At 48.8% G+C, this 16,754-nt stretch overlaps 1 protein-coding gene across 1 annotated transcript in view; it reads left to right on the top strand.

The window, feature by feature from the left end:
• LARP6 (La ribonucleoprotein 6, translational regulator) overlaps positions 1 to 11,072 on the top strand; it is a 19,663-nt gene extending 8,591 nt beyond the window's left edge. The window contains exons 2-3 of the mRNA XM_025884113.2: positions 5,264 to 5,474; positions 9,551 to 11,072. Coding sequence (XP_025739898.1) covers positions 5,264 to 5,474; positions 9,551 to 10,618 — 1,279 coding nt within the window. The 3' untranslated portion in view covers positions 10,619 to 11,072. The remainder of the gene's footprint in view (positions 1 to 5,263; positions 5,475 to 9,550) is intronic.
• Positions 11,073 to 16,754: the final 5,682 nt, after the last annotated feature.

Raw genomic sequence — 16,754 nt, 5'->3', positions numbered from 1 at the left:
CACACACACACACACACACACACACACACACACACACACACACACACACACTGGTTAGTACCGAGAGAGAATTTAATATATTGCATCCACAAAACAAGATGCTTTTAAAAAGGAGCAATCTGATAGAATTTGAAAGGTTGGAAATGGAAGGAGAGGAGAAGAAGGTAGGGTCATTACACACCTCAGGTGTAGTGAGGAAGCAAGACCTATCATTTAATGTTGATGGAATAAGAATTTTAAGTATATTATTTTAAAACAATTAGAAGGCTAATAAAAAAACCCCAAAATAATATGGAATTTTAAAAATTAGAAGAAGAGGCTTTGAGAGATGAGTGACCCCAAATCCTCACTTTGTATAGTAGGACATGAATAGAGAATGTCGAAAATTGGCAAGTGAGAAATAGAACCATGAACATATTTTATAGAACCACAAGGCAAGTCTCGTAAGAATGAAATGGTTGAATAGAGGTTGCCTCTAGGGAGGAGAGGTGGAGCTGGGAATTGTTGCTTTCTTTTTAAGTTATGTACTATTTTGTTTTATTTTTTGCTATGTTATATGTATTACTTGAGGATTCATTTTTGATGAACTATTAATAAATAGTGTCCAAGGGAGAAGTAATGAGGACAGTTGGAATGGAAAAGAGAACAGATGGGAGACACTGCAGAATAAAAAAATTGACACTTGATAATTGGCTCAGTGTAGGGGCAAAAGAGAGGGCTAAAAGATGCATCTCGGGTTTGGAGCCTAAATGCAAAGAAGAGTGAATAGGGAAAGTAGTTAGTGGGGCAGTTTGGGAGGAAAGATACATAGTCTGTACAGGACAGTTGTAATTGACAAGAAGCTACCAACATTCATATTTAAGGGATGGGATATAAACTTCTTTAATGTTTGTCAAGGATACAGGGTCTTTTTCATTCAAAGGCTGTTGCATGAACCAGGAGACAAGGCAGCATGCTCCCAGATATGCAAAAAGGCCTTGCCTCTCTTCCAAGGTCCCCCTTTGGAGATGCACAGTTGCCGCCGAGAGCACTCATGTAGAGAGGGGGTCCTACGGTGCAGGAAGCTCACCGCTGCACTTGCATAGGGCTTTGTATCACCTCCCCAGGACTGCCCACGTGTTCTGGAACCTCCATGTCTGCTCACTGGGTGCAAAGAACTGATGCAGAGTCACCCCCTCTCCCCCCAGTGTGGATTGCTTACCGTGAGACTGTATGAAAGGAAGATGAGCTTCCCAGATGGAATGTCCCTTGGCAGGTCTAGGCTTCAGTGTTCCCTGAGGTCCAGCTGTGCAGAAGGTGATGTTTCAATTCTGGACATACTGGATTTGAAGTGCTAACAGGCTATCCCCAAGCATCAGGCAGGCAGGTAGGAATTGAGGATGGGGGCCCAGGGGTGAGAGAAGGATGGAGGGGTGGGGGGGGCAGATCTGAATTAGATGAGCTATACAGGGGCTGGAGTGTGTAGAGGCCACGTGAGGACAAAGAGTCAAGGACAGATCCTTGGAGACATGGGAGCAGATTGAGTAGACTGGAAGGGCAGTTAAATGGGGGAGAAGAATCAGAAAAGAGCAAGTCACAGAAGCTTAGCAGGAGGAGTACTGAGAAGAAAGTGGTCAGCTCTGTCCCATCCTGCAGATGACCAAGGTGGAGAAAAGACACCTGGATACAGCCAATGGATGCTTTGGTAGATGCCCAGGCATACAGAACGAGTTTGCGGGGAAGGAGGCGGTGCACGAGGGAGCTCTGGGCAAGTCTGATTGATTTTCTCAATCAAGTTTGAGATAGCGTCATCTGCAGGGAGGAAGGGCTGGCTTCCCATGGCAGACCTTGAGAAGAATGGGACATTCTAGAATGGGCACTGGAGATACTGAGAAATTGCATCCCCATCCTTCCATTGTGTTTTATTTGTTTATGCGTTTACTTTTTATAATAGCATCAACTACTTTAGGTGGGGAGTAGGACTTGCTAGGCTGTGGGTCCCTTTGAGGGACCGGTCACCTCTGCTATACTTGCGATTTGTACTAAGACCACTTGCCAATACCTGAGTCCACTCAAAACTCTTCGCTCTTCATTATCGCACACCTCACCCCAACTCTGGCTATTTATTCTCATCCTTGTCAGTGCGGCTCAGACTTTTCCCATGCATTTGAGGTTACTGTATCTGGTGTACTCAACCTATCTATTTTAACTTCTAATTAGGGGATAAGCTTTCTCTAATAAAGTGAAAATCTGTTTTGTCCATCTTGCTTCTCCTTTTTCATTCCATTGATTGTTCCAATGACACTTTGGCATGTTTGAGGACCACTTTTCTCAGTGCAGTATTACTATCCTGCCATTTGTCTATAAGTAATAGAAAACCCAGCCAACAAGTGAATTAAACAAATGGATTTTATTTTTCTCATATAATCAGAAATTTACAGGTAGGTAGATAGAGGAATTGGTTCAACAACTCAATAATATCAGAGCCAATAATGTCAATAAATGAGGCCAAGCTAATTCTCTTGGCTCTTTTCTTATGGTAGTAAAATAGCTGCTACAGCTCCAGCCATCATACCCACACTCAAAACAGCTAAAAAGGGAAGAGGCAGGGCCAAAAGATTTTCACTTGTGTTTTATTGGCCATACCATGACAGATGGCTACTACCTGTAACCAAGGCTGAGAAAGTACATGTTTAGGGTTGGTTTTTGTTGGTTGGTTGGTTGGTTTTGTTTTAATTTTTTATAGCCTCCATAATAAAGGAAGGCAAGTGAGAAAGAGTTTGCTCTTATGTCTACCACAGCTGTCTTCTAGAAACTTCTAAAATATTCAGTTTGTCTAATGTTTAAGTTGCCTTTGACCTGTTTTATCTTAAAGGCAGCCTTACTATATTCCCTTAGTTTGCCATCCCATTTTTAAAAGACTTTTTGAAAAACATACTTTTAAAGTTAGTCTCTCAGACCATTTTTTTTTCCATCAGTACACATTTGTCTTGGAACATCGGTGTGGTATTTCAAAAACATTTCCAGGCTGTCTGCAGGCAAATAACTAAACTCTTCATTTTAAAATCGACCAACGCCTACTTTTATAATAATTATAATTTCTGAATTTGAAAAATTGGGAGACAGATTTATTTTGTATTTTTTCTCCTGCCAGAATATTCCATTTTTCTTCTCATCTTGACTCTTCCACAATTGTGTGGGGTTTTTTTGGGTTTTTGTTTTGTTTTGTTTTTTGGTGGGGGGGCGCTGGTTAGAGTCAGTGAAAATTTTGCTGGAGTTGAAGGATATACATTCACGTATCTTTTCCAAAGCATTGACTTTTACATTCTGAGCCTCCTCCACCCTTTTTTGTATTAGTTGATTATTTTATTTAAGGGTTTAATCCCAATCAAAGGGAAATGTTAACTGCTTGCTTCTTTATTATTTTTTTGAAAGATTATTTGTTAGAGAGAGGAGAGCAAGAGAGAGAACACGAGCAGAGGTGAGGGGCAGAGGGAGAGGGAGAAGCAGATTCCCTGCTGAGCCGGGAGCCCGATTTGGGGCCCGATCCCAGGACTCTGGGATCATGACCTGAGCTGAAGGCAGATGCTTAACGACTGAGCCCCTCGGGCACCCCTGACACTTCCAGTTTTTGGCTATTGTGAAGATGCTGCTGTGAACTTTCTGAGCCCTCAGGTTCTCCCAACAGAGTAGAAGCACCCTGAATGCTTTAGGTGGACTAGGTGTCTGCATCCATCCCAGGAGATGCTCTCGTGACTCAGCACATGTTCATGGGGACTCTGGGTCTGATAGTCGTGTTACTAGAAATCAGGCTGCCACATAGGAAAGCAGTAATGTTTTTTTCTGGAAGTAATTTTTGACCTTTTCTTTTTATCGAATAAGATATATATGATATTGTATAATACATAATTTAATTTGGTCATTAAATATGCCAGAGAGAAGTCACCTTCAAGATCTTCTAATTAATGGTGTCAACTATGATGCAGATCATCACAAAGTCCCTGAATGTTGGTGGTTTTGAAGTTTTTGTCATCCCTGGTGAAAGATTTGCCTTCCAAAGAAGCTTTGCTCAGGATTTCTTTGGCTTGTTCTCATATCCTAATATTCTCAGGGAGAGGGGGGGAAGAAGTCTGTTCAGGTGGAGCTGCTGGTGGGTTTGGGTTTCATTTAGAAGGGCCCGAGTGAATGGGATCGTTTCAGATTCTGTGGCAGGGTCCCAACAAAACGTGGAAAGTGTTATGCATGCTGGCTTTGGGGACAGAAAATTTGAGTGTCAGTCCTAGATCTGAGGGGCAAGTGAGTGCCACCTCCCGGGTTCTCAGGGCGTGCCAGGCACCCGTGTGACGTCTCTATGTATCAGTTCATTTAATCTTCTGACCGTCCTACCAGGAGAGTGACTGTCATGATTCCCAGTGTGCAAATGACGGGACTGAGGTGTGGCAGGGGAGCTCCTCGCCTGCGTTGACTCAGTTAATAAATGGTGGCGGTGGGATTTCAACCTACGTGGGCTAACTCTAGGATTGGGACTCTTAGTTACTCTGCCAAATTATCTTCTAGAAATCAGGATTTGGGGGGTGGAGTGCGGGAGGGAAGAATAAAAAGGGGATGTGAAAAGCATCCCGTCCGTGGTACAGGAGCACATACATGCTAGTAGAGCGTGTTGTCATTTTAATGACCATCTGTGTTAAAAACAGAAGCTTGATTTCTTTGCCCACTGGGGCAAAAGCCAGCCCCGTGTGGCCAGGTGATCACCCCCGTGAGGAGTCCAGGTCAAGTGTTACCCAGTGCTGTTTCTTAGGGTGGCAGAAACAAAGTACCGCAAACTGGGTGCCTTAGAATGACGGAATTGATTGCCTCATGGTTCTGGAGGCCAGAAGTCAGAAATCCAGGGGTCAGAAGAGTGCTCCCTTTCCAGCGTCTGGGAACGGATGGGTCCCAGGCCACTCCCCTGGCTCTGGTGGTTTGCTGGCAACCTTTGATGTTCCTGGGCTTCTGCTGCATCCCCCGATCTCCACCTTCACCTTCACATGGCATTCTCCCTGGGCGCTCATGCCTCCAGATTGCCCCTTTCTGTAAGATGCCAGTCATATTGGATTAGGGGCCACCCCTGGCCTCTGGTGCGACCTTGTCTTTAACTGATTACATCTGCAAGGCCCTGTTTCCAAGTAAGGTCACACTGGTGACATACAGGGCTTTTGGCCTTCAACATATGAAATTTGGAGGTGTGACGGGGGGCGGACAGCAATTCAGCCTGTAACCCCCCGGTGTCTCCTTCTGGTCCCAGTGGTGCCATGACGAGTGGGGGCGAGAACGAGCATGAGGAAGGCGAGCAGGAGTGGAAGCCCCCGGACCAGGAGTTAATCAGGAAGCTGGTGGATCAGATCGAATTCTATTTCTCTGATGAAAACTTGGAGAAGGACGCCTTCCTGCTCAAGCACGTGAGGAGGAACAAACTGGGGTACGTGAGTGTCAAGCTCCTCACGTCCTTCAAAAAGGTAAGGCTTCCTTCTCACAAGCTGACTCGAGGACTCTGGGGCTGTGGGGGTTGCAGTTCTAAATATTTTCTACCCCTTTGATACCTGGTGACTGGCGATTCTTTTGCGCCCCTCTGGGGCCTGAAATAGAGAAAAATGATCCAGAACAGGGATTTAGGATCTTTATGAAGACTCTCTTCCCACAGTATTAAAAGGGGCCTGGGTGTTGGGACAGATGTCAGCGGATGGCAGTTATGCAATGATAGTGCTTGTTCTTAGTAAAGTTCAGGCACTCTTGCCAGGCGAGGGGGTGGCCAAGAGGGTGCTGGGGACCCAGTGGCCTTGAGAGACACCTCCTGGGCCTCGAATTGTGTGAAACTCAGGCTTTTCCCTTGTCCAGTTGAATAAATAAGAAGAAGGAGGAGCACCTAGAACTCTGGGGGATGGGCCTCCTTCCAGACTCCAGCAGCCTTTGCCGTGTGTAAGACCAGCACCCTCATCGGTATGGCAAAGTGGGGTATCTGATGATTGCCGCCATGTAGGCAGCAGACCCAGCAGCTGGACTGTTGTGTGAATTCCCTCCGTCTTGAAGCGTGGACAGACAAGCTGGAATAAGAACTCCGTGTCTTCTGTGGGGGAGGCGTATTTACTAGAATGGAAAAGCACCGCATGGCCTGTTGCATAACGGGATATGTAACAGCTGGGTCCGAGCCAGGCTGCCTGTGCACTTTGCCAGAGAGCCCTGGAGGAGAGCTTTTCTCCCTGGAGCCGTTCTCTGCCTCACCTGCTGCTGGAGTCTGCCCCTCCTCCTGTGCTCTGTCCTTTTACCCAGTCACCAAACATATCCCTTCTACACCCTGACTGCTGTGGTGGGCACAGGACAGATAACACAAAGGTGGCATTTCCCCTGCCCTTGCAAAGTCCAGGGAAGGAGAGAGATCAGTGCAGGATTGCACAATGACCCTAGGCAGTGAAAGAACAAAGTCGTGTTCATCAGAGCCAGTAACCCTACCTGGATGATGGAGAAGTCTTTCTAGGAGTGGTGACATTGAAATAGGATCTTGGATGAGCAGGAGTTTTCAGGGTACAGGAGTAGGGAAGAGGCTCTTCCTGTTGCGAAGGAAAGGCCTCCCCTTCCTCCTGTGTGACTCCTTTGCTCTCCGCCTCAACATGACACTCTGACACCCGATGTTTATGTTGGGGGAGGGGGATCCCCACCAAGCCGTTCGGTATCTACCCGGAGATAGCATCCGATCCTACAGGTTAAGGGTTAGTCCCACAAGACTGCCCCACTGCAGGAGCCAATGGCCAGTAGGAGGCCCTCAGGTGACCCACAGCTTCTGTCCAACTTGGCTACAAATCACAGGTCCCCATCACCTCCTCCCCCTTGGATTTGATTATTTGCCAGAAGAGCTCACAGAACTCAGGGAAACACTTGGCTTAGATTGACCAGTTTAATAAAGGCTATGATGAAGGATACAGATGAATAGCCAGCTGAAGACACATGCAGAACAAGGCCCTGAGTGTGGGAGCTTCTGTCCCTGCGGAGTTGGGGTGTATCACCGTCTCAGTATATGGGTGTATTCACCGACCTGGAAGTGCTCCGAAGCCCACAGGACTGGAATTTTTATGGAGGCTTCCTCCTGGAGGCATGATCAACTGTTAACTCAGTTTCCTGCCCTTCTCCCTTCCCTGAAAATTCCAAGCTTCTAACCATGGCTTGGTCTTTCTGGTGACCAGCCCTCAACCAGGAGCCATCCGGGAACCTGCCCAGCATCGCCTCATTAGAACAAAAGATAGTCCTAGCATCCCACAGGACTTGCCAGGGTCCCAGCAGCTCTGTACCAGGGAGGGGGACAAAGAGCAGTGTACATGTGTGATAGAGAGGGACTCTTTCAGCATTCTCTGCGAGGCCCCAGGTTGGGTTTTATTCCAAGCTGACACCGTCCACGCCAGTCTCAGGAGCTACTGCATTGAAATATGAAAGATCTTTTGGAAGATCTTTTGCATCAAGTGCAGAAATGCAGAAATGTGACTTCAGAGAAGTATTTGAACATTGAAATCCCCAAGTCCTGTCGAAATGATACATCACAATATCACAGGTGTCCAGGGAACAGTGAGTGAACCCTCACATGAACGTGTTTGTGGGGGACCCCACAACAGAGCAGCCAGGGCTCCTCCCTTTATTCCTCTCCAGGGACCCCAAGAGTCAGCCTGACTTTCTTGCCTTTTGAAGTGGCCGCTATGGCTCTGTTTGGGAGGGTTCTTCTTTGTCCAAAGGTGGCCGCAGAGTCAACATCGACTCCCCAGCGCCTCCACAATGACAACAAAGGCCCTTTTCATTCCAGAGGTTTTCCTGCTGGTCCTAACAGGAGACACATATGACAAACAGGCAAATGACAGTTTCCGAAAATCTTAGAAAGTTCTTCTAGTTAATTGCACAAGGAAAGCACCTCCCGGGCTCCTCATCTGAGGTGGTGCCCCGACGATGCTCAGCCTCTAACTGGCACTTCCCAGTGGACCCTGCTCCTGGCTCTGGAGGGGTGCTGGGTCCTTGCCAGAGCCCACTTCCCTCTCAGTTGCATGTGGGCTTCCATCAGCTTCTCCAGCTCTCAGAGGAAGGCAGCTCCGGCCCGCCTTGCTCAGGCTTCCGACTTCGGCACTAGCTCTGCTCTTCCTCTCCTGAGTGCTCCCTTCCTGAGTGGTTTTGGAGAAGGCTCCCTCCACACTGTGTCATCCTCTGAGAGCTATTGCCCCACAACCTGGGGCTTCCTCACAGTCTGGCCATGACCTTTGGTCAGCATCTTTCTGTACCCTTTCTGGATCTCTGATTGACTCCATTCACCTGAAGTCTGACCCTTTGCCTGGACCTTTGCTGACCCTCCATCCCCGGTGTGTGTCACAGAGAGCAGCCCATTGATTCCGGGTGTAGGTGTCTTGCGGTTCCCACACCCTAAGCCCAGTCTGGGCCATTTCACCCCGAGACCAAGGCTAGAGTGGACAGCGCCCTCTCTGCAGGAGCCTGCCCCTATTAATAGCTCTGCAAGGACCCCCATGCTGCCCTGTTAGCGAGCCTCCATTCTTGAGTTCTGTAAAGTTTCTGTCTGGTCTCAGGGCTCCTCTGCACAGCGGCTGCATTGGCCTGGACTCAGAGGACCCAGGGTGATCTTGCCATTCCTGGCTCAGGTTACCCACCCCACCCACCTCCACTGTTTCTGTGGGATGGGATGACTCATTCCCCCTGGCATTCCCTCCAGCGGAAGCGGGCCTCTGGCAAATGACTGTTTTCCAGTATAAACACAGCCTTCCTATGCTGCACGGCCATACGCACAATTTCCACTCAGGGAGGGGGGGAGGGGCCGTTTCAGCCCTGCTTGGGTTTTATCCCAAGTCGGAACCGTCCACATAATTTTCACGAGATATTGCAGGGGAATATGAAAGATCTTTTGGAATTTTCTGTGTATCAAATGCGTAAACAGAGAAACATGACTTCAGAGAAGTGTTTGGACGTTAAAATCTCCGAATCCTGTCAGAGTGATAGCGCATATTTGAAGTAATGATAGCACGTGATACTTAACGGAATACTCACTCTGAGCTAGACGGTATTCTAAGTTTTGTATGTGTCTGTATAATGTATGTCTGCATGTAGATACGTATCTTTTGATTTATTCATTTGGTCCTCACCACAACCCTGCGAGGTGGGCATGATTAGCGTCTCCGTTGGACAGATGAGGGAGTTGAGGCGCTGAGAGGCTGAGAATCTTCAAGTCTTAGCACCAGCTGGGGGTGGGCCTTGGACTTGTGTATCTAACAGCCTTTTCGCAGGGCCTGAACCGCTAAACGGGGGTGCACTAGACGATCTCCCTCGCTGCAGAGAGTTCCGTTGGATGGCACTGCTCTAAACTGGGCTGCCTAGCTTGACCTTGTCACAAGGGTGTGCATTTGCTCACTAGACTTTTGAATGCCCGCGCCCACGAGCTACGATGCCAGCTACCAGTGTCCCCGGGGGTGAGGGAAAGGAGGGCGGGAGATGACAGAGCCCACGAGATAGGCCGGGACAAATAGGTACCATTCCAGATGTGCTTTGTCTTCTTCAGGTGAAACACCTGACCCGGGACTGGAGAACCACAGCGCACGCCTTGAAGTACTCAGTGACCCTCGAGTTGAATGAGGACCACCGGAAGGTGAGGAGGACCACCCCCGTCCCGCTTTTCCCCAATGAGAACCTCCCGAGCAAGATGCTTCTGGTCTACGATCTCCACCTGTCCCCCAAGCTGTGGGCCCTGGCCATCCCCCAGAAGAACGGGAGGGTGCAGGAGAAGGTCATGGAGCACCTGCTCAAGCTCTTCGGGACCTTTGGAGTCATCTCATCGGTGCGGATCCTCAAACCGGGGAAGGAGCTGCCCCCCGATATCCGGAGGATCAGCAGCCGGTACAGCCAGGTGGGGACCCAGGAGTGTGCCATCGTGGAGTTTGAGGAGGTGGAGGCGGCCATTAAAGCCCACGAGTTCATGAGCACAGAATCCCAGGGCAGGGAGAACATGAAGGCCGTCCTGATTGGCATGAAGCCCCCCAAAAAGAAACCTCTCAAAGACAAGAACCAGGACGAGGAGCCCACCGCAAGCAGCCACCCGAACAAGTCCTTGAACAAGAGAGTCGAGGAGCTGCAGTACACGGGTGACGAGTCTTCCGCCAACAGCTCCTCTGACCCGGAGAGCAATCCCACATCGCCCATGGCCGGCCGGCGGCATGCCGTTGCCAACAAGCTCAGCCCTTCTGGCCCCCAGAATCTTTTTCTGAGCCCGAACGCCTCCCCCTGCTCGAGTCCCTGGAGCAGCCCCTTGGCTCAACGCAAAGGCGTTTCCAGAAAATCCCCTCTGGCCGAGGAGGGGCGGCTGAACTGTAGCCCCAGCCCTGAGGTCTTCCGCAAGTGCGCGGATTACTCCTCTGACAGCAGCATCACTCCCTCTGGTAGCCCATGGGTTCGGAGGCGCCGCCTGGCTGAGATGGGGACCCAGGAGAAGAGCCCCGGAGTGAGTCCCCTGCTGTCCCGGAAGATGCAGACTGCAGACGGGTTACCCGTGGGGGTGCTGAGACTGCCCAGGGGCCCTGACAACACCAGGGGATTCCATGGTGGACACGAGAGAGGCAGGGCCTGTGTATAAATACCTTCTATTTTTAACACCGGCTCCCTTGAAATACCTGGCACGGCAGAGAATGCGATTCGGTCCCCACCGAGAGATTTTTGTATACGTGTAGACCTCTTAATTTATATATTTGTAATGCATATAAGTTGTCTGGTACGCTCTGGTTTTAAGAACATCTTCTAGTTCAGAACAACCAGCATGACTATTATTTTGCTGATGCCCAATGTGTCTGAATGTTATGGCCCTGCAGGGCTGCGGGTCGGAGGCTCCCCGGGGCCGCTCAGGCCACCGGTCTCTTCTTCAGGGCAGAGTTCTTCCCCGCGGCGACTGAGCTGTCCTCGGTGGGCCACGCAGGGCCTTCCAGAGAGCCCACGGGAGTTCTGTTGTGTAACGGCCACTCGTTCAGCCGGTAGCATGGCGTCTTACAGGACCAAATGTGTATTCCTGTCAAGTGAATAAATAATAAAACATCCGACTGGGAGTGCTGGCTCTTGAAGTCATAGGTCATAGGCATCAGGCATGACAAATGTCTGCGCTGTCTGACAAGGCTGTGGGTGTTAGGCCAGGAGGCCCTGAGGAGCTGAGCGGAGACGCATTTCTCGAAGGTGCCCAGGGCAGCCCTGGGGCTCCCCCCGCGGCCCCGGCAGCCTGAGAGGTTCCCACAGTTAGTGTGGCTGTTGGAGAACCCCGTGGTCCAGCATGGTGAGTCCCACCCAGGCCGAGGCGGCTTATTAGAGACCAAACTCTCCGGATGTGGTCCCTGGACCGCCTCCTTTTCCTTGGCTAATGTCCCTTGTCTCTGGACACCGCCCGGTGTGGCAGAAAGAGCAACGGCCTACATTCATTCTGGTGCTGGCTCAGCCACCTGCTCTCTGGGGGATTTTAGACCAGTCCTGCTGAATGAAATTCGTGAACAGTTACTGAATGGTGATTAGATGCCTGGGACGATGCTTAGCAATTTCCAGGCATTATCTCGTTTAATTCTCCCCAAAACCACCCAAGAAAGGTCCAGATATTCTCTCTGTTTTACACTGGAAGAAACAAGTAGGTTAACTCACTTGTCCAGGGCCTAACAGCTAGATGTGTGGAGCTGGCTTGAACCTAGCAGTCCGGCTCCAGAGCCTGTACTCCTAACCACCAGATGGTATGCAGCCTCTCTCAACCTCACCATCCACATTCAAAAAAGAAACAACCACAGAAGGTGCTAATATTTATTCAGCACCTCCTATTTGCTAGGCATTTTGCTAGACACATTCTTCCATTTGTTCTATCAGTGTCTCTGTGAGATATTATAGTGGTTTTACATATGAAGCTGCTGAAGAAGGGTAATACCTCAAACCATTGCAAAAATGGAAAAAAAGAGAGTGTACGTGTAATTACACAGTTCTATAAAAATCAGCAGCTGATTATTATCTGGTTAGTAAGCTAGGGTGTCCCTTAAGTCCCAGAATCCCCATTAACTGGTAAATGCCTCCGGGAATTATTTGGATTTGCCGTTTCCACCACTGTTAGCCGTAGATGGTCCAACGGCCTGCATCTGGACCCCACTCCCCCCGGGCCGTGCCACAGCCCAGCTCCAGGCCTCTTCCCCTGCTTGCTCCTCACTGGGCTCCCACTTACCCTTGCCGGTCCTTCCCCACAGCCGCCCCCCTGCCTGTGGGCCATGGAGCCATCTGGGCTTCACCACCCCTTTATCCTCCAGCACACCAGCTGCTGAGTTTTTAGATTCACTCCTATGGATCATAATTGCTTTTAAAAAATGCCTACACCCTCACCTTTTTGTGTGAATACAGAAGAACTTGGCCTTCTATCTGCAGTATTGCCCTGTGTGGCCTTAGGAAAGAACTGTGAATTGGGGGGTCAGCAGATCTGATTTGTAGGCCTGACTTTTCTGGTAAATAACACTTTGACCTTGAGCAAGTCATTTCTCTTTTTGATTCGCGGTTTCCCATCCAACCAGTGGATGACATTAAGCCGCTCCTTCCATAAGGCCTTGTATGCAAGAGTGCTTTATGCACTGAAAAGTACTTTGTAGGTGTTAGTCATTACCCTGCTCTCTGGTCATCCCCAAGGACAAACCTTTCTTCCATTTTTCTGGTGCTTAAGCCTGGCCTCACATTAGAACCACCTAGAGAGCTTTTCAAAACTGCCTGTGTCCACACTGAGATAGTCTGATTTCACTGGTTCTGGGGTGAGGCCTGGGGATGAGCAGTTTTTGAAACTCCCTGGGTGATTCTAATGGGCAAGCAGCACTGAGAAGCTCTGGTCTGTTGGAATGAGGAGGGGCCGTGGGATAAACTGAGGAAGGCTTAGAGACATCCATCCTCTCCTTTTTCAAGGCTTGGGCCCACTCTCTTTGGTAGACCCTTCCTGGCACACTTCACCCTTCCCCACTCACAGTGGTCCTGAGCCCCTGAGCACCTGCTGATGAACCTGACCTCTCTTAAGTCTCGGGCCAAACCTTCAGCTGGGGCCTGGGCTTCCTGTTTGTTAGCAAAGCAGGCCTCTCTTGAATAGCTTGATTGGGAAACCCAGCCAACAGTATTTGTACAGATGTTTTATTTTTATTTTTATTTTTTATTTTTTTTAAATTTTTTTATTGCTATGTTAATCACCATACATTACATCATTAGTTCTTGATCAGATGTTTTATTTTTAATGAAAACCAGCTCCTTCTCCACACTGGGACCCAAAGCCTGCTGGACATCTCCCCTTGATGGTGCAGGGGAACATCCAAACGCTGCACGTGTCCAGACACCACCTTGTCTACCGTTGCCCCACCCCCCACCGACTTCCCATCTCAGCCAGTGACGTCACCATCGTCCACGTCTCCCAGACTGGGGAAGAGACTGGGTGGCCTATGTGAAGAATTGCAGGTTCTGGAGTTCCAACAGCCTGGGTTCAAATCCTAGGGACCTTTGACAGATGACCTAGCCTCTGTGAGCATCAGTTTCTTCTCCCATGAAAGGTGGATGATAATCATTCCTACCCCATACAATTTGTCAAAATTAAGTGAGTTAAGCCCTGTAAAATGCTTAGTTACTTGCACATGATAAACACGCAGAGAATGTGAGGCTGTCGTATTTATAGCTTCTCAGCCCCCACTGCACACATTCAGTCAGCAACTCAGGGCTGTTAGTTGCAGCCCTGAAATGTTTCCTACATGCTCCCTGTGTTCCCAGGTGCTTATTTACATTCATCTGCCCTTCCCTCAACATCTCCCTGTCTCCAATCCTCCTCTTAACTTATCTCCGGAATGCCACCAAACCCATCTTTCTTAACTAGAGCTCTGTTCACATCACTTCCCTACTTAAAAAAAAAAAAAAAAAATTCGCTGGCTGCCTTTTCCCCAAACAGACTTAAGGGCCAAACTTCCTCACGCCCCCCGCCGTGCTGTGCATCTTGGGGGTAAGGCTCTTGGTTGACCCGCCACCTGTGGGGCTGTAGGGGAACCTCCTGAACAGGAAGCCCAGCTTCACATCCAGAGAGGTGTCCCAGCCTCTGTCTCATGGACTATTGCATCACTCCAGGGTGTGGCCAGGTTGAAAAATGCTCTGGTTTCAGCCACACGTGACTGGAACATACCAAGAAGTCCTCTTTGGAGACATGTTGGTCACTGATTATTTTTAAATACTTTCCTTAAAATGAACTAGCTTTTTCCGGTAGTTTTCAGCTGCATGTTTTCCTCCTTGTGAGTTGTAAACAGGATGGAAAAGCTTCCGAGAAAGAAGCTAGTGACCCGGCTCTAAGGAGGACAGGGCTGAAATGGGGAATGTCCGCTTCTTATTCCCAGCCCTGACTGCAATCCTGGTGAGTGCTCATTCCCTTAATGGAGAAGTACCCTGGTTGGCTACAGCCTGTGTACTTGGTCCTCATGCATGCAGCAGCCCTCAGGATGACGGTCCTGTTGGTGGGTCAGTCCTTCTGGATGCTGCCCCAGGAGCAGTGGCTGTGCCAGCCGCACGTTGCTCTTGGGGCTGGAATAAATGGGGTGGCGGGGCACGTGCCTGGAGTGTGCATCCAGCCCCTGGGTGAATGGAGCTGCGTTCACTTGAAGCAATTTCTAGTTGAGCAGCTGTTTGCACAACACCCCTGATTTGGAATCAGCAATGGGCTGAGTGGAAGCAAGTGAGACATGTGTCTTGTGACTGTACAAAAACATCCCATTAAATTCCACAAACATTCCATACTATGGGTAAAAGAAGCGGTGAGCTGACGTGCTTGAAGCAAAAAAGGAATCCCAAGTGATACTTGCTCTTATCTCTAACTGGAACGTGCGGTAGGCTCGGACCTGCCTTCTCAGCACTGAGCTTATAGTTAATGCATCTTCAGAGATGAGTTTGAGGGACGCCTGGGTGGCTTTAGTCTGCTAAGTGTCCGGCTCTTGATTTCGGCTCGGGTTGTGATCTCAGGGTCGTGGGATTCAGCCCCGCGGCATGTTTCACGCTGGGCATGGAGACTGCTTGGGATTCTCCCCTGCCCCCGCGCGTGTGTGCCCGTGCATGCCCTCTCCCTCTCTGAAAAACAAAACAAAACAAAACAGAAACAAAGATGAGTTTGAGAAGGTCAATTTGCTCTGACTGGTCAGAGGTGGCCCTAGAGGCAAATTCCTTCCACTGCTTTGCTCTCTCTCATCGCCCTCTGGTGTCCACACTGAGCATAGCCTCCAGAACCTGGCACCAGCAGAGTCCAGCTCATGCTCCCGTGGTTGGGGAATAAGAAAGACCCTAGTTTAAGCTCCAGCCTTGGGCGCCTGGGTGGCTCAGTCATTAAGCGTCTGTCTTCGGCTCAGGTCATGATCCCAGGACTCTGGGATCAAGTCCCGCATTGGGCTCCCCGCTCAGCGGGGAGCCTGCTTCTCCCCCTGCCTCTCTCTCTCTCTGTCTCCTATGAATAAATAAATAAAATCTTTAAAAAAAAAAAAAAAATAAGACCCAGCCTTGCCACTTGCCAAACTATGAGGCCTATCTCACCTCTTTAAATTTCAGTTTCCTTGCCTGTAAAATGGGGGTGGTAATACCTACAACACCAGTGTTCTGGGAAAGATTAAAAAGGGATAGGATATGGAAAGCACTTCGTACCATCCTCAAATAGAGAAATTGCTCCAAAAAATACATTTGCCACTAAAACTCTCAGCAGTTAACTCATCCTAACTAAGAAGGATGGGCAAAACTTACCAAGAGCACTAATATTTTTGCATTATACTCAATTGTTTTTCCAGCATTTCTTTGCTGGTTTATGAACCATGAGGTAGGAACCACATATCTCAAATCATCTGATAGTGTCTGGCCCATGGCTGGAACTCGGGAAATAGTTGTTGAATGGATATTGAATAAAAACGGATTTCCCCCCAGTCTGAAAAACATTGTACAGTGCAATATAAATTTAGTGTTTCCAAACATCCAAGCAAATCCTCTCATAGGCCATATAGATTCCAAAGGCTCTACAATTCAGCACTGTTTGGCAAATCCACTTGTCCAGAAATACTCCGGCCCTTGGAGTATCTGTATATTCCAATATAAGGTATGGAAAACACCCTCTGTATGATTAAGTCAGGGATGGGAACTCTTGAGCTCTGAACCGCCAAGTAATCTGAAAAGGAGGATGAGTTCCTAGGAAAAATGGGGAGGACCTTAGGGATGGAGGCCAAGGGCCAGTTGGGGATCTTTGGAAGTCAGGGCCAAGAGGCCACCAAAGCTGCCTGTCTTGTGTGTAAAATGAGGGTGCTGGTCCTGTGCTGAAACACCTAGAATACACTCTGAAGGGCAAACCCAGTTAGCGAGTGCCCAGATGAATTCAATTATACACATGCACTTGAGTCTGTCATATGTCATCTCAAGTGGCCATTGGGCAGACTTCAGAGAAAGAACAGATACCAACCATTATGAACATGAATATATATTTTCTTTACCCAAAAATGATTCTTCTAATACCGCAAGTCCATAAGCCCACAACCCAGAAAAGAAAATAAAGGAGACAGACAAGCAGATGTGTTCTGTCCTTAACCACAAGAAATATAAGAAAATTCTACTGCGTTTTTACTTTAAATGAGCAACGTCTTAGTGTTCTGACTTGCACAGTCTCCTCACAAGATGGAGAAGCTGACTTTGACATTGAGAACTGATCAGAAGCTGGTAATTGCAGATTTGTAGAG

The sequence above is a fragment of the Callorhinus ursinus genome, unplaced genomic scaffold (genome assembly GCF_003265705.2).
Source record: "Callorhinus ursinus isolate GAN/ISIS: 27379988/994484 unplaced genomic scaffold, GSC_fseal_2.0 scaffold25, whole genome shotgun sequence".
In the NCBI taxonomy this organism is placed as follows: domain Eukaryota; kingdom Metazoa; phylum Chordata; class Mammalia; order Carnivora; family Otariidae; genus Callorhinus; species Callorhinus ursinus.
The sequence above is the reverse complement of the archived record's forward strand: the minus strand, read 5'-3'. Positions and strand labels throughout refer to the sequence as shown.